General features: G+C 38.6%; 1 protein-coding gene across 1 annotated transcript in view; it reads left to right on the forward strand.

Moving 5' to 3' along the window:
* Positions 1 to 18,454, forward strand: part of RAPH1 (Ras association (RalGDS/AF-6) and pleckstrin homology domains 1) — a 101,518-nt gene that overhangs the window by 57,557 nt on the left and 25,507 nt on the right. The window contains 1 exon segment of the mRNA XM_068407740.1: positions 16,542 to 16,619. Within this exon segment, the coding sequence (XP_068263841.1) occupies positions 16,542 to 16,619 (78 nt within the window).

The following is an 18,454-nucleotide window of genomic DNA, read 5'->3' on the forward strand; positions in this document are numbered from 1 at the left end:
TATAAAATGTTTTGGCATTGAGAAAGCTTTCTGGCATAAGCAGCTACTTTGTATTTAAGAGGAATATCGTGTTGAGTTCTCTGAAAACAGTGTGAAGCGCAATATTCAACAGCTGGTCCATGAACTTCTGGTATTTAGGCCTGAAGATAATGCATGTTACATTCTTGTCTTCAAAGAAAGGATATAGAAAATCTTTGAAGTCCAACAAGTAACTTGGAATAAGACTATATGCCATGTTTTTATTAACATCAAGGCTATCTGTCTTTGCTGAATGAACTATGCATGAATACTATTTACAATTTTTTGTCCTAACAGTATCTAGAACTTTTAAATGTTAATGTTAATTTTACTCAAATCTAGTTTTCTATGTTGTTATTATCCATGCCAGCTAAAGTTCATTATGGAGACATTAGTAGACTTATTTATATGCTTTTTTGTTAGTTCTGATATTTTGATCATCATACCCCATTTTTTTAATGTAAAAATGTTCTTGTACTTTATACTTTTGTGCACAGCTGTTCTGTCATCCCTTGAGAAATGTATTGTCCTGGTTTTGTGGGGATAAAATTTATAGAATCAATTTTCTGCTACATTTTGTTTCAGTGTGTGGCCAGCTGTGGGATGGTGGTCAAGGCCATCAGCAGTGAGAGCCAGGGCAGCTGACCCAGGCTGGCCCACAGGTGTATTCTGTAACGTTAATGTCAGGGTCACTATAAATGGGAAAGCTGCTTGGGGATTAGGGGGGCTCTCTCCCCCTCTCCCCCCCCTCTCTCTCTCTGGAGGGACTTGCTACCGCTCTGTGAGCTAAGTATAATTTTGTTTCTTCTGTATTGATATTGGTTTCCTTATTTTATTAAATGTGTTTAAATTTCAACCCATGAGTCTCCCTCCTTTCCCCAGTTCCCTTTTTTGGTTGGGGAGGGGACACTGGGTGATAGAACAACTGGTTATTGTTTACCCCTGGGTGTGGGCTAAATGGAGACAGGTGTACATTTTATTTTATAGAACATTAATATTCTGATCAGCATATCTTTTCTAGTATTTTGAGGATTTTTTAATTATTATTATTTTTAACATCCATAGTTTTCAGTGTGACTTGGAATAATTGCTGCTGGGAGTTACTGTAGAAAAGAGTCCAAAACAGTCATCATTGCCCTATTTGCTTATACTTCATGTATAAAATGAGTTTAAAACATTAATTTTCCTATTTTTTTTATAGTTTTTCTTTTCACTGTTTTTTCTCTATCCAGGTCTTTTGAAGTAAATTGAGTTTCTGAAGCTTAATTCAAAAGTCTGTTTTATGTTATGAGGAAGGACTAAAACATAATTGAATAGCTTTTTATGTGTTGTGTAAAAAAAATGTCCCCAAAAGAAGTGATTTTGGCACAAAAAGAAGTTCCAAGTGTATTCGCTACCTGATGCTAGGCTTCATATTTGCTTTTTTTAGGGAAGGAAGAGTATCTTCTGAAGATTATAAAGAAACAAACTTAGTGAGGTTTAGTCTCCAGTATGGCTAGTGTTGTAGCCTGTCCAGTGTTACTGTTGTGAAGTCTTGTAGCACAGTTTATATTGCAGATTCTTCACTTAAACACTGTCTGTGGAAGTGCAAATTACATGATTTGGTGATGTGACAAGGAGAAAAATTTCTTATTGCCTCTTTAAGAATTCTCTTAAAGCCCGATCACATTTCCCTTCCGGGATGCTCACCAGACTATGGTATTTTGAGTTCTGACTGAGCAGTGGTGGTGTTGGATTAACTGGGAATCCTCAGTGGAGTCTGGCTCTGTATTCGTAATTTAAAATATCAAAATATAAGTGTTGGTTTTAAAATTCTTTTGTTGACAGAGTGGTTTTATAGATCTCCTCTTAGTAGAAAATTTTAATATCTGCTAATGCCTATTAAGTGAATTTTTTTCTACATATATTGGAAATAACTTTGGAAAGCTTTTTCATTTGCCCTATATTTGCAATAAGTATTTTATACAAAAACTTGAGAAAAGGTATGGCTGTAACTGATGGCCGGATTTTATTGAGAAAGCTGTCTTATACATAAAAAATACAGCTTTTAAAGCCTTCTATAAAACCTTCTAATAGAAGCAAAGAATAAAACCTTCTATTAGAAATAAAGAATTGTAGCTAGCTTTGGACTGTGCACATTTTATATACTATTCAGGTTTGCAACCTTAGTTAAGTGCTGGCCTAGAAATATGTGATCTTTCAAAGAATTTGGTAAATTAATTAAGCATCAAGTCTTTTACTTGGTGTTATTCACATTGAATAAGCTTCACTGAGTATTTTGATGAATGCAGCAATTAAATAGTCTTCCAACACTGTTACAACCTAGCTCTTGTATAACTTCATGCTTAGTATAAAGAACTGCACGTTTTTACCTTCTCTGAAGATTTTGTCAGATTTTCATACTTTCATGATGTTTCAAGCTACTTTTACCTTCCAAGGATATTTTAATATTCTGGTTGCGTGACAATTTAAAAAAATTTTAAACTGAAAATACCCATTATGAGAAATGATGGCCTTGTAGTGTGGAAGTAGTCAGCTTACTACTACAGGGTAAAAAAATGTATGGCATTGGTGGGGGCAGAGGGAACTACTTTGTGTAATTGGAATTGTTTTTAGATCCTAAATGAAGCCAAGACAATGCACTGGGAGAGAGACTTCTTTGTTGCCAAGGCATGAGTTGTTCTTGTTGTGATGGGAGCAGGTGGAAGGAGAACAGGTGCTTTTCATGGTGGAAGACTAGAAATACCTACTTAGGAGTAATTAATGTTTTGGTTTTGTTTTCCTAGATTTCATTGGTGTTGGTTCTAGTCTGGGAAAGTACTTGGGGCAGAAAAGTAGGTACTTTATTTGGAAAAATCAGGCATTTATATTGTCAGAGCTTTGATACATATTTGAACTCCAGAAGCAGGGAGGAAGAGTGGGCTATTTAGATCTTCTGTGTGCTCCAATGTGATTGTGGTATCTGAAGAAAAAATAACAAAATGTTTATCTTCACCTGAACAATGGAGTACTCCTAGAAGCCTGTGTTAAAGGGCAACATCTGTTCACCTCAAAGCTTGATGTTTGAGCTGAACTCTTTCCTTTGCCAATAGATTAAATGCTTTAAAACTGTGGATTGTGAAAGAGTAACACATTTGTTGTTCTAAAATGAACTTAATTTTTTTCTTTCTCTAATGGTTTGTGCAGGTCAAATATTTAAAAAATGTTATGTGTGCATAGTTGTTGTTTAGCCAAGCTATAGTTCCTAGAACTTGGGCTTTCCTGTTGCTTTGCTACTTCTGCTCATTCTAACCTTTGTGTATCTGCAGTACTGCAGAATGTGTTACACAGTAGGAAGGAGCTATACACAAAAGATATCCGGCAAAGAACTGTTGCCTTCCTGTTTCTAGGCATGTCTCTCCAGCTCAAATTCACATAGGTAGTTGTCATCACAGTTATTCCACGTTTTACTGGCCAACACCTGTTCCCATGAAATACCATCATTCTTGATTTACAGAGTAACTTCCCTGTGGTTCTCTGTTTTCATATTTTGCTGCAGGTCTGTAAAGCAGTATTAGCAAAGTCCCCAGTGGTGGTTATTTTGTAAGAAATACATGGCATTCTCATTTCTGGATAGAATAAAAGTTCCTTAGTGGAGAAGAGTTTCACTGTACTTAAATGCAAGATGGCAACAGCCAAAATGGCCAACGATAGGAAGAAGGTTGCCTTGAGCTTCTCTGTGGGAGAAATATTCTCCAGCAAATAGTGTTTCCTTTAAGGAGAGATTCCATATTGCCTCTTCGTCCTGTTATTATTGTTGACTGATAAGCTAAGGAGAGAAGGTGGCTAAATCCTAAGGAAAAGGCTACAAATGTACACTTCAATGATCTTTCTAATGCAGTGCTTCATTCACCGTGAAAAAGTGATCCAAATTAATTGGAGTCCATGATGTCTGGCAAGAACTCCATCAAGAAACTCTTTAAAAGAATTTCCTTGAACTTGTCTTTGGATTTTTATATATACATTTTTGAGCTTTGCATTGAGCCATCCGACTTATTCCAGAAGTTCTGTGGTAATATGTTGTAATGAGACCATTCTAAACTGACTGTGTGTGAAGTTAGAGCTTCTGTGTAGGAAAGGATACAATTCAGAGTAAAAATGTACCTAGCAGAAATGCTAAAAAGAGGATCAATCTGCCTTCAAGTTAAGCAAAGCTGTATTATTCACCAGCAATGTTAGCATTGCCTCAGGCTTCCTCAGACCGGGTAAATGACGTGTTCTTTAAATGATAGCCTTTCTTAAGTATCATTGAAGTTGCTGGAAATCCTGTGTATGTAGAAAAAGCAGAATGTGGTAGTTCATTGGTCTCAAATGATTATGTATGTCAGGAAGTCTGGTCTGAGAATTCTGTATGACTGTAAACAATGCAGAGACCTTTTAATTGTACCAAGTCCTGCATCATAAAGCTCTTTATCAGTGTGTGCTTGAGGTGTGAAGAATTTGTCACTAGGCAGCACTGCTGTGCTTCTAAAACATATAATGTAGACACAGACAGTAATTAATCTGCAAGCAGAAAAATCTTAATTCAGTCTGTAGCATAACCTGTGTCTATATTAGTGGCTAAGTACCAGGTGGAACTTGGGCTGGAGCCTAGGTTTTACTTCAGATGCTGTGTAGGGGCTTTTCTAAGCTGTAAGTTTTAAAGTATGCTAGAGATCCTTAGTTACTCATCCTAGCATGTGGCAGTCATATAAAGTAAACTCCCTCTGCAGGAACTGTATTCACCAAACTCTTTGATATTGCCTTGCATGAAGTTGTAGACATGGTCTCTTCATTTTTTTTAGGAGACTATACCTTACTGTGGCTCTGAAGAAGAGACAGGGATTCTGTGCTGCTGATTAATAAACAAGAGTATAGTAGGCTGCTCAGTTGTCGTGCCGTTATATATAACATCGGACCAATTAACACAAATAAGGCTGAGACAGGTGCAGCCATACGGGACGAAATTTGCCGTACAGTGGTGGTACGCAGGATACATAATGCTCTTGTTAAATGCCACAGTATTAGCCTTTTTTCCTTAGCAGACCTGTGACTGTGTGGTTCTGCAAATTCATGGACTGATGTTTTGTTGTTCCTCTGTAGCAGATGCTGGAGACGATAATGGCTCTGTTAACTGTCATTAACTGACTTTTGCCTTTTGAGAAGTCCTCCTCTACTGGTTGCTACTAATTTTGCTTCCCCCTTTTTAAACAGATTAAAATGTATTTCCTGCTAATTTCTCTTTCTGAGAGAAGTATGATGGATATGTTTCTAACTTCTTGGATTATATAATTTAGACTGTACAGAGAAGAGAGACTTAAGGCCTTTTCAAAAAAAAAAAGGAAAAAAAAGAAAAAATCATTGTAAGTCAGGTTTGGATTATTGTTTATGGTAACATATTTTCTCTTTAACTGTGGAAGCAGCAGCCATTGTAAAAAAGCCATGAAACCAGTTCCTTGACTCCAAGATGACTAGTTTTTAGTGGCTTTGTGTTTGCATAACAGAGTAGAATGTCCAGTTTTAGAAGACTGGACAGCATTTTGCAAAGCATTGTAAGTGGCCTGCTTTTCTGTACTTTGTAGTGGTTCTAAATGTCTTTAAAAATAAGTTGTCTCTTTGCAGAAAAGAAACCAGTAGCAGGTAAGCAAAATTTTTCTTAATTCTGTTGTGTGACATTTTGTACAGGGTAGGATTTAAAAGAGTGTCCTATAGTAGCACAAACTGCTTTTATACTGGTGTGCTTAGGCTCTAGTATTTGGGGAATGTTCATGTTTTTTATGGGAGGGAAATAAAGTGATGACGTAGGGGGTTTTTCCCTTAAACTCTACTTTATATCTCTGTAATCAAGACACTATAAAATTACTATATTGACTTCTTTTGACTTATGTTTCTTTCTCTTTCTTTCTGCACAAGCACTCCTATTTGGACAGGGAAACCTCCCTCCTTCTGAGAAACATTGCAGGAAAGCCTTCTCATTTGCTGACCAAGGTGATGCTTCTTCTTTCCACCTGTATGTGACTATTTCTATGTAGAAAGAATGCTTTTTGGTGTGTGTTATGCTCCTCCCACCCATACCCTTTCCAGGAACTTGTGTGTTTACTTACGTGTTTTTTCCTCATTGTCCCAAGATGCTTTTAAAGACTGAATTTTATTGTTTGTTTCTGCATATTTATCAAAGTGTTCAAGTTCTTGGCAAATGCTTAATAGCCATGTCAGCAGGTAAAATTGCCTTAGCTGAAAAGGAAATGTACTGAGCTAGAAGTTCTTTGTTCCTATTCCCATTCACTAGTTTAAAAAAAAATAAAAAAGATCATAACTGTGGAAAATATGTGGGGGTATTCAGTACTGTGAAAAGGCAGTAGTATCCCTTAAAATAAGTTCACTTGCTGTGCTGAAGATAAACTGTAGTAAGTAACTGGATTTTTTTTTTAAACATTTTGAATGCTGTCTTGATACAATGTGGAGAGAATGTCCTAGTAAGGACAGTGGTCTAATGAGCCAGGTATGTACAAATAGTGATTATACAATTCATTTTCTTTACAGGAAACAGGTCAGTAATGTACTAAGAAAGCCACAAATTGCCATTCCATTTGTTAAGAGTTACATTTTCTATACATATTGCCTTCTGAAACTAGAATAGGAGGGATGGAGCAAGCTATACATCTCCTTGATGGAAAAAACCAAGCTGGGATGGAGAACATACAGCTTCACGTTGTTGAGAAAACTTTAATGTTCGGCTAGTTGAGGTGGTCAGATATGTCCTGGTGCTACAACCTACTGCAAACCACTCCTTGGGTTATTTTTTAAAATAGACACTCTAGAGGAGAAATCTCAGGCAAGCCTGAAGTGACAAAATATACCTTGGCGACTTCAAAACAATAAGGATAATGTTTACTGGGCATAAGTAGTCTGTATTTTCCAATAAAGTTTAGAACTGGTTTTACTGCTTTTTTCTTAAATACCTTAACATTCTTCTTGAAATGCTCAGCATGCATCTGACAACAAACTTTCAGGCTGTCTTCTAGAGGAGTATAAAGAGCCAAACTAAATGTCGTGGGTTTAACCCAGCTTGCAACTAAGCACCACCCAGCTGCTCGCCCTGGCACTCCCCGCCCTGGTGGGATGATGGGGAGAGAATTGGGAGAGTTAAAAGTGAGAAAACTCATGGGTTGAGATAAAGACAGTGTAATGGGTAAAGCAAAAGTGGCGTGCACAAGCAAAGCAAAGCAAGGATTTAATTCACTACTTCCTGTCAGCAGGCAGGTGTTCAGCCATCTCCAGGAAAGCTGGGCTCCATCACGCATGACAGTTACTTGGGAAGACAAATGCCACTCCAAACATACCCCCCTTCCTCCTCCTTCCACCAACTTTATATGCTGAGCACGACATCATGGTGTGTGACATCCCTTTGGCCAGTTGGGGTCAGCTGTCCTGGCTATGCTCCCTCCCAGCTTCTTGTGCACCTCCTCACTGGCAGAGCATGGGAAGCTGAAAAGTCCTTGACTTAGGATAAGCACTACTTAGCAACAACTAAAACATCAGTGTGTTATCAACATTATTCTCATACTAAATCCAAAACGCAACACTGTACCAGCTACTAGGAAGAAGATTACCTCTATCCCATCCAAAACCAGGACACCAAGTAATTTTCTGCTCTTGTGATTGTTTTGCTTAAAATTTAAGTCCATACCTCTTTCCTTCCCCGCCCCCGCACCCCCAGCAAAGCAAAGAGCCACCAAACCAGCAAACCTTGCTTTCATTGCAAATAGATTAACAGCTGTGGCACAAACAGAAACCGTAATTTTCTCTCTTTCGTCTCCATATGTTTTCATATCTTCCCTTCTGGTTATTTATATACAGGATGAGTGTTGGTTAGCGTAAGGAACTTCAATTAGAAAAATGCATAAAATATTAAGTCCATTGCATCATATGACCATGGACTACCTTGTATCAGTGATTCCGAAAGATTCCTGAAGTTAAATGTTTGGATTTATAAATCTTTGTCTTGTCTTATTAGATTTTGTAGCCCTTTGAGACAGGTGCTTTTGGTGAGCTTGCTGATGTTATGAGGAAAATATTTGTTGTTAGCTCAGTTTAGGACTGTCTCAGTGCAGCTATACCTTCTGCTTCTGACTACTGAGCACACGGTCCTGGAGTGGTTACTTACTGGTGCTCCTCTGACCTCCTGCAGAGAGAAATATCTTTAAAATGATGAAATGGAAGTCTACTTTGCTTGGATCTCTTCAGCTTGCTGTAATGTTAGATAAGCCCCAGTATGAGAGAAACAGTCCCAAGAAATGGGGCTTTTCCTTGTGGTTGGAGCAAGGTGTTAGATCAGTTAGCTGTAGGATCATGTTGCAGCTCTATGCTGGTGTCTATGGTGTGTCAACTATTTCTTATTGTTTCTTGTATTCTTCCCCTTCTTTGATCTGTCTACGTCTTATATTGAGACTAGAGACACTTTGGGGGAATGATACTACCATTTTTGTCCTCTGGTAATGTAACTAATTGTAAAAACTCTAGTCATGGACTAGATTCCTTTTGCATTACAGCACAAACACTGTTCCTATCGCAGCATAGGGCAGATCTCAGCTCGGAAAATGACCTGTTCGTTGTGGTGGTCTCTTAATTTTTAAACATAATCCCATGTGTTATTGTTCACACAGCATTCAAACCCTTTTTTTGAAAATAGAAAGAAGTGAAAGCATATCAGTGAAGTTACATTGCTTTATTTTCAATATTCAGTATCTTTAATGTCAAATCTGCAAGCTTGTTGCCCTGTAGGTTTGGAATTAAGCCATCAAATAAATACTGACAACTAAGCTTATGGCTGTGAAATATAGAGCACATGCAAATAATTTTGTGAGAGTATTCAGAGCTCAACTATATCCCAGTTTAGGATATGAAAACAGGAAATAGAAATGTAACATGCTAGATTTTGAAGTTACCATTTCTTCTACCTTTCTGATGCATACGAAGCTGAAACTACATTCAGGAAGCCAGATGATGGTGGTTTAATGATGTGTAATACTTCAGATATGTACGTCAGCATCTGGAGAAAAGGAGTCATGTTATGCCTTCTCTTCCCAGCTGTCCAGTACTTCATTCTTCTTGTTGACCTGAAAGGCAAATATTCTTCTTATGAACTTTGATTCCCCTGGTTTGTAGATTTTGGTTACTACACACTGTAATCCCTTCAGACCTTTGAATAAATCAGTTGTGAAGTTGGCTTCATGCATTTTAGCTCAATCTGATTCAGATGTGCTCACTCTTGAATGAAGCATCTGTTTGAGATTATTTTTTTTTTAATGCAGTTTAAAAATACAGCAACTGATTTATAATCTGCAAAGGATGTAAGAATGATCTGAAAACTCCAGCCTCCTACAGCCATTTTTGAGGAAGTTGTGTTGGCTATACCTGGAAACCACAAAAAGGATATAGGTGGTTAGTAGCAGGCTTTTGTGCTATGCTGAAAATTATGATGTAAACTTTTTATTCAAGAAGCTGGTTGGTACTAATCCACTGTGATTATTGTGACATTTCTGTGTAGTGTTAATGTCAGCTTTGTCTTGGAATGAATTATAATAAGTTATTGTGGACTCATTGTTAGACAGCCTATGTTCTCAAATCTGTGTTTCTGCCATGTTCCATATATCGTTGAGCTTTTTGTCCAGCTAAAACTCCTTACCAGTCAATCCTAGTGCCTCATTTCTTACGTTGTCATCTCCTTTCCGCTCTCAAACTTCCTTACCGTGGTTTCTAAGGCCTGTTCTCCCTTCTGGTTTGTTTTTTTTTTTTCCTCTCCCCTTGCTTGCTTTTTTCCTGGTCCCAGATCCAGTATCTTTTCTCCCATAACTGTTTGCCTTACGTAGCCCTGTTGAGGCACCTGGCCTAGAGCTGTTATGAGATGAGTCCTATTGAGAGGCAAGCAGGAAGATAATCTTGTGCAGATGGATGCTTCAAGGGATAAAGAGCCAGTGAAATTCCTTACAAATGTGTTTTGGTTTTTTTCTTCATTGCTACTAGCTTTGTCAAATCTAGTTTGAGTATTCTTTCAGAGGGACAGCAGAACACACGTCCCTGCTGAAAAAAATTCTATTCTGCCATACCTTGAAGCATACCTTCAAAATGGCATGAAGTCTAGTTGGAGATCATTAACCAATGGTGCACCTCAGAGATCAATACTGGGTCCAATACTTTTCAACATCTTCATTAATGATCTAGATGGTGGGGCAAATGCTAACCCTGATTTCTGGCCCAGGCTTGGATTAAGTCCCTCACCTCTGACCCACATCAAAAACTACTCCTCAGTGCTCCAGCTTGCCTTTGGCAGCCCAATTCCAGCACCACTCCAATGGCCCCTCTAGGCACTCTCTTCTGCTCGGCACTAACCCTATAGACAAGCTAACCCTCAGACAAGCTGTTGATATATGGGATGGATAAACAGACAGTGAGGTGGACTGAAAACTGGCTGAATGGCCGGGGCCAGAGGGTGGTGATCAATGGCACCAAGTCTAGTTGGAGGGTGGTAACTAGCAGTGTACCCCTGGAGTCAATACTAGGTCCAGTCCTCTTTAACATCTTCATTACTGATCTGGATGATGGGGTAGAGTGTGCCCTCAGTGGGTTTGCTGATGACACCAAACTGAGAGGAGTGGCTGTGATGCCAGAGGGTTGTGCTGCCATCCAGAGGGACCTCAACAGGGTGGAGAAATGGGCTGACAGGAACATCACAAAGTTTGACAGAGGGAAGTGTGAAGTTCTGCACCTGGGGAGGAACAACCCTGTGCATGAGCCCATGATGGGGACAACACAGCTGGAAAGCAGCTCAGCAGAAAAGGACCCGGGGTCCTGGTGGACACCACGTTGACCATGAGCCAGCAGTATGCTCTTGCAGCAAAGAAGGCTAGCAGTATCTTGAGCTGCATTGGGAGGAGTGTTGCCAGCCGGAGGTTCCCCTCTACTCAGTACTGGTGAGGCCACGCCTGGAGTAGTGTGTCCACTTCTGGGCTCCCCAGTACAAGAGAGATACAGAGCTACTGAAAAGAGTCCAGCAAAGGGCTATGAAGATAATGAAGGAGCTGGAGCATCTCTCCTTTGAGGACAGGCTGAGAAAGCTGGAGCTGTTCAGCCTGGCAAAGAGAAGACTCGGGGGGATCTCATAAATGTGTACAAATATCTGAAGGGAGGGTGTAAAGAAGACAGGATGGAGCCAGGCTCTTTTCAGTGGTGCACGGTGACAGGAGCAGAGGCAATGGGCACAAATTGATACACAGGAGGTTCTGTCTGAATATCAGGAAACACTTTTTGACAGTGAAGGTGACTGAACACTGCCATAGGTTGCCCAGAGGGGTTGTAGAGTCTCCATCCTTGGAGATACTCTGAAGCCACCTGGACACAATCCTGGGCAGCTGGCTCTAGATGGCCCTGCTTGAGCAGGGGAGTTGGACAAGGTGACCTCAGCTATTCTGTGAAAATTGGGTAAAACAGGTTTGTCAGAGATAAGGACACTAGCACCGCAGTTCTCTTCCCAGCCTGTTGATTTAATGATATTGCAAGCAAATAGAATTCTGATCTTGTTAAAGTTGTGCAGTGGTTCTCTTTAATGACAAGTAGCACTGCCACGTTTGTTTGTGAAAATTTCTTTGTGTCGCACTTCTAGCATTAACACTTTGCCAGATAGTTTAAATCTTTTAATGTGAATAATTCTCAGACACAACCCCCAACACAATACTACTGCTTTACATGCATTTCTGTATTTATTAACATAGTACAGTATAGTGATATGCCAAAGGTATTAGAAAACTATAAAAGTTTGGAAGGAAGGAGGAGGAAGTGTGGGACGAGTCTACATTAGGGAGGATGGACCCCTCACCAGGAAAATGGCTGCTGTACACTTACATTTAGTGAGCTTTGAAAGAGTAATGTCTTGTTTCCCTTTCTACTTTACTCAGATATAGGTTATTCTGGGTTATTTTGAGAAGAAATGCAATAAAACATGGTTTGAGAATGGTCATGAACTACTACTGTAAACACGAGTTCACTGTTTATAAAGGGGCTGTGCCACCTTTGCCACACGTTATTTTTTAGGGTAGGGGTGTTCTGCCTGTCCTAATAAGTTTATCAAGAAATACAGAAGAACTGCTGTTAATATTCACTCATTTGGCTTTCCCCTTCCACCGCTGATCACATACACGCTTGTCCTGGTGTTCCTTTTTTTTTTTTTTAATAATAAATGAAAACAACCAACAGAAAACACTTCATTACTGTGATTAATGTTCTGATTGATATACACTAATCATAGGGCTAATGAAGATGTCTTGAAATTTTGGGGAATTAGGTACAAACTGACATGTTAATATGGTGTTCTCAGGCAACAGGAACCTCAGTTTCAGTAAAAACTCTGAAGGATAGAGAGTCCTTGAGAAACAGGTGGTTGCATTTCTGCCTGAGGCTAGGTTGTAACTGGGAAAATAAACAGCGGATCCCTGCTTTTAGTCCTTCAGAAGTCAATGCTACTTGTGTATTTAGTTATCTTCTTATCTGCATACAAAGAAAGACTTCAGACAAAAATTTCAAATATTAAACATAAAAGAAATTTCTTCTTTTATGCGTCTTGCGATCTGTGTATCTACCCTGCTAACTTAAGTGAAGTACGTTTTTTTTTTTCCGTTCTGCCTGCGATCTCTGTAAAACAGACCAGTTAATGACACTTTAAAAATGTACAATTAAACAAAAAATAAAACCCCAACCTAGAAATATGAGACATAAGTAATTTGAGCAAGGTCAGCTCTGTCATAGCACACATTTTGCATATTTAATGTTAAAAAACAGCTGGAGTATATTTAACTGCACATTTGACTGGAAAATGGGGCGGGAGGCTGATTGTCGTTATATTGAGGAAATGTTAACTTTAAATTTTTTGCAGTTATTCTTTCCAATACTCCAGTATAGGCTAAAATTATTGAAAACTGAGTTCTGATATAAAAATACAAAGAAAAATGTCATTAAGACCATTGTATTGTAGAGCTGTACTCTTTTAGTTCACAATATGTTAGGCTATTTTGGATTAACAAGTTCTTCATGTACATATGTTGCCGAGCATTTTTTAAATCAGGTGGGATGTTTTCAATAACCAAAAGTAATCTCAGCTCAAAGCTTTAAAATGCAAGTATAACAATGTTCCCGAAGTCATCCCATTAAAGTGAGGAATTTATGTCGCAATTTTTCAGTGATGTGTACTGCTACTAAAAGAGAATATCCTTTTCCTGAGGTGGAGATGACACTCCTTTATGTTTTGTGGTTTCACGCAGTATGTGTCTCCTTTATGCTTTTCCATAGCGTGTACGTGACCATAAAGGCAGTCTTAGCAAGGAGTGGGTTCTGCTGAATCTTTCTGCCGTGTTAATTTTCAGCCAGATCGGCTCCCTGACTGAACTGTCTGCATGGCCCCAGCAGCACTATGACTGCTGTAACAGAAGTAACACTGTGCAGAGGAGGCAGGCGTATCAGGGACTTATGTTGGTATACGCCACTTGTGAAACCATGACCTAGGCAGCAGTCCTGCCATTTATGTGCATGTTTATGACCCTTTGGCAACCTAACTCACATCACTATTACTAGAAGGTTTTACTAGCAAAGGGAAAATAAATGCCTAAGTTAAATGTGGTTGGACTGTGTGTCCTGGCCATGTTAGTTTGTGGCATTGAGTATTTTACAGTTGCAGTCGAGTATTTTTGCTACCTGTCACCTTTCTCCATGTGCAATGAAAAATGCTGTTAGCTTAGTACAAGCTGATGCTTCTTCCCATTGAGGAGTTGTCTTGGTTCCATGTACGGGGCAGGAGAGAGGCTGTGTTTGTGTCTGAGTGCAGTTTTGGGGTGGCTTTGATGGGGAGGGGAGGTAGATGGCTGCCTTCTTGGGCCATTAGGAGAGAAACAGAATAAATTGTGATGTTGAAGAATTCTGTAGTTTGATTTTATTGAGTAATCAAAATAGATAGTTCTTCGTACTGCAGCAGTAAAACATCGTTTGTCACATCAGCAATGATGCAACAGTGGCCTGAGCACTAACTATAAAGCAAAACTTGAATAACTTAAAATCCTTGTCTACCATGTGCTTTCAGAAATTTGTACTTCTACCTCACTTTTTCTCTTTACGTTTCCAGTGAGTAGATTCAGACTGCTTTTTTTTAATTTGTTGCTGGTTGAAACCGGTTGTTATTTTTATAATCGTAATTCTAAGTTTTTGTTTAAATTTAAACTGACTTTGTTAAACTCTAGTAAAGTATAAGAAATGCTGATCTCTGGACCCACATTAAAATTGAGGGGGATATGAAAAGTAATTGGTAGGTGTTAAAATAGTAAGTATTTTTTGGTCTACATATTTATTTATTTTTAAGAGCATTTTAGGGAAGGATGGATTATAAACTTTGAGATCAACAAAGATATTTTAGCTGCATTGGCACAGGTATATGAGAGGCCCCCAGCTGATTACTTGTTGCTTGCTCTCTTGTTGCTGCCGCTGCCTGTGCACTGTGGCTGTAAGTGCTCCTGCTGGGGTTTGCTATCCATTGCTGCATTGCACAGGTGTGCAGTGAAATGGAGTGGAAAATTGTGCTGCTTGACTTCAGTGAAGAGCAAGACCAAATGTGCTGTCGACCTTTGTACAGCTGTAAAGGTTTATGATTGGGTTAACGAGCAGCTTCTGTAAGCTATAAATTACAGTTTCTCCAAATGTGTGACAAAATAAAGTCTTGCTCTTGCTGATTTCATAATGCATAGGTGCATAGCATCACTTTTAGAAACTTACAAGTATTTATAGCCTTGTTTTTTAGTAATAACTTATTTCTACAGATGAAAATGGTTAATGTTAAGGAAGAGGAAGAATATTTTAGAATTCTAGCTGTGTTTTACATTTACATGATTCTAGGTATCGTGGCACTGTTTGTTTTTAATAGAATGCTAATAGAATGCTAAGCTATATGACACCATTGTTACAGTGAATAAAAAGCCATAGTTCTCTGTAGACTAATAAAAACTTAGTTCCTAGGTAATCGAGTTCCCAGGTAATGTTTCAAGCTCACATTATTTCTTCTCATGTCAGCTTACTGGCTCATTTTGTTGAAAAGAATTAATGTTTGTCACAAGGCAGCCTGTTGCCCTGTCTAGCTGATGTTTTTTCTGGTGCATCGTATGGTCACAGGAGGGAGGGAGCAAAAGCTGTTAAGTAAAAGTACAGTAAGTAGCATAGGAAATTCCCTTTAGCAGTTGATAGGAATATTAGTAATTCACTGAGAAGTGGAAAACTTAAACTCTCTGGATTTCAGGACAGCTGAATCTTGACTTTTACAAGAAAAGCAACCATCTAAACACATGGTAAAGAAACCACAAATTACATTCATACAAGAAAGCAATGCAGAGCTGAATGTCTATGGCATGTTGGGTGATGTGATGGGCTGTGCTACTTGTGATCTGAGAAAAATCTTAATTTTTCTTTTCTAAGGAGATTGACTATTTTGGAAGGGATTTGTTTGTTTATTTGTTTGTTTATTGTTCTAGAGATTTTTAAATAATTATGATGCTTTTAGGTATTAGGCACAATGAGCATCCACAATTTAAGATTTCTAAAATCTGAAACCTTCATATGGTGTCTTAAAAAGAGTGGTTGCTTGTTTAGCTGCATATTTCAAATCCACTTTCAACAGAAATATCAATAATCTCCAGAAATTAAAAAACAATATTGCTAGTCTTTCTTTAGCATCAGCAGATAGAATAGATTTAAATTATCTGAATTTTGAATGCATTTCCAGTTGTAACAAAAATAGGTTACTTAGAAGAGTGTCAAAGAAAAGAATGCTCGTTTGCTCTATGTGTCTTAAAATACTTAAAGCGAGGAGAAATACAGCCTGGATTTAGTAAAGATAAAGGGACTGTTCAAGCTACTTACTTATTGCAAATGGATTTAATAGTTTAAAATCTTCCAAACCAATGCACATAGTGTGGAATCCTATCTATAGGGTTTGTTTTCCGTACTTTCTGTGTGCTGTTAAATTCTGATACTTCTCAGTGTGCTATTTATTTTTTATGTTTATCAACCAAATATCTATTGGGTGTACTCAATTGTACACTCTTGTTGAATATGTATTGTCCAAATCTATGACTGTAAATACATGATATGCTAACAGATTTGGTAGCAGTGCACAAGGCTACTTACAATGTGGAAGAACAGAGAAATGCCAAATGCGTCTATACAAAATATATAGCTCCAGTATGTTCTTTTGGAGATAATGACACTTGTGTTTCTAAATGTTGGCTCTATATAGTAACATTTTTTGTCTTAAAAAATAATAGTCTTCATCATCACTAAGAAATAGTTGAGGATTTATAGGTGGGTAAATCAGCATTTCAGTTCATGTTTTAAAGCATGGTATCCTCAAAATTAAACCCACTAAAAATGAACTGAAGTTTGTGTTAACTGGAATTCTGTGTGTTTTGTCCCCCTAGGAGGAACAGGCTGCTAAACTGAAAGCTGAGAAGATTAGGGTTGCGTTAGAGAAGATTAAAGAGGCACAAGTGAAAAAGGTATCTTATTTATACTGGTTTGTAAGGTCTTAATTTTATACTTATTCACCTGGAAAATGCAGGCAATATTCTTCTCATTTGTGTCTGTTACCCTTAAGTTGCCCAAAATAAAATAGGAACACTGTAGTGTTCCGATCTTGAGTGATAATGTACTTTCTCATCTAGACTGGACCTAATCAAGAAAATCCTAGCATTTGGAGTAACATGTGCATATTTTTCTTAAGTAATAGCTTATTTTGCAGCTAGTGCACATTGAGAAGACTTTGCCAGCTTCCACTCAGAGCTGAAATAAACATGCAACCTCCTGAGATTGTCTTTCTATATTAAGCAGTCACGCATTTAAAATTTCGGTCTGTTTTCTTTACAAACCTCTTCCCATTATGCATAGCAGGATTTTCCAGTGATAAACGGAATACAAGCATTCCAGTCTACAGACAGGGTTTACCAAGTGGAGAAAGTCTACTGACATTAGTTGATGCACTATCAAAGAATATACGTAAATTTACGGTTTAAAGCTGGGCTGGCGATTAAACCTGCAGCAGACGCTCTCTGTTAACCCTCCCCCCCCACCCGAAGGGAAAGGGAAAGGGAAAAGGGAGAGAGACTTACGGGTTGGAAAGTTAAAACAGTTTTAATAAACCTATAATAATGAAAAAGAGTATAATAATAATATTGGAATAATCAAATATATACAAATATATATACAAAACCAAGATCGAGCTCCCCCGATGTCGGCAACGTCACCACCAGCACTGCAGGGCAGGCTCCGGGAAGGCCCAGGCTGGGCCTAGCGACGGTCGAGAGCTGGATTCAGGGATGCACAGATCAGGATCGGGGGCAGCAGGAAAACAGACGGAGTCCTCCTTGGACACTGGCCATAGCAGAAAGGAGCAAGAGGAGCAAGAGGGAGACCCTCGTGATCCCCCCGCTTTATACCGAGAATGACGTGTATGGGATGGAATACCCTCGTTGGTCAATTTTGGGTCACCTGCCCTGTCTGCTCCCCCCTGCAGCTGCGACCCCCCTTCGGCTTTTCACTTGTAAGCAGTGAGGAATTCAGCGGTGACCTCGGTTTCTCTAAGAAAAAAGTACAGCAAGAGCCTTACTGCACAACATCCCTACCGGTGCCTCAGCGATAACTACAAACTTCGAGCGTTATCAGTCCTGGAAGCAGACACTGTCTGCAAAAACATGCAGTTAGTTTCAGAAAGTGCAGTTATTTAGAGGAGACTTAGCTGAAAGTAAAAATCACTGAAAGGAAAATCGGCCTGGTTTAGGCCAAACCAGGACACCTTGAAATTTAGCTTTCTTATTTTACGTTTGGCGTTTTTCAGTAGCTTAAAATGCCTTTTACATTCAGTGTTTATATATGAAAAGCTGAAAAACTGTCCTGGCTGGAAGATGGGAATTAACAAGCCAACCAGGGTATTACAGCTAGTATGTTTTACTTTTCCAGCTGAACAAGGTGTAAAATAGGAGGCATAATGATTGGCAAGAAGCAGCTATTGTCTGAAGTTTTTTGATTGGTTAAAAAAATGGCTGCATTTTTCTTTCTGAACAGTGACCTGTTTAAAGTGCCAATGAGAAGCCATTGTGTTTAAAAGCAGATTTCTTTCACACTAATGCTTCATACTCCCCAGGAAAAGATTATTTAGTGTAGGTATATTGTTTACATAATCAGCATTTTTAGAAAATATGGAGGAAGTGGGCAGAAAGCTTGAAGTACAAATTGAAAAATTCTGGTTCTATATAAGGTTGTGCAGAACTCTATATGTATGTTTATTCCACCTAGATATGTGAGAAGAATTGTCACAAAGACACTTTATTAATCAGAA

The sequence above is a fragment of the Nyctibius grandis genome, chromosome 9 (assembly GCF_013368605.1).
Source record: "Nyctibius grandis isolate bNycGra1 chromosome 9, bNycGra1.pri, whole genome shotgun sequence".
NCBI lineage: Eukaryota > Metazoa > Chordata > Aves > Nyctibiiformes > Nyctibiidae > Nyctibius > Nyctibius grandis.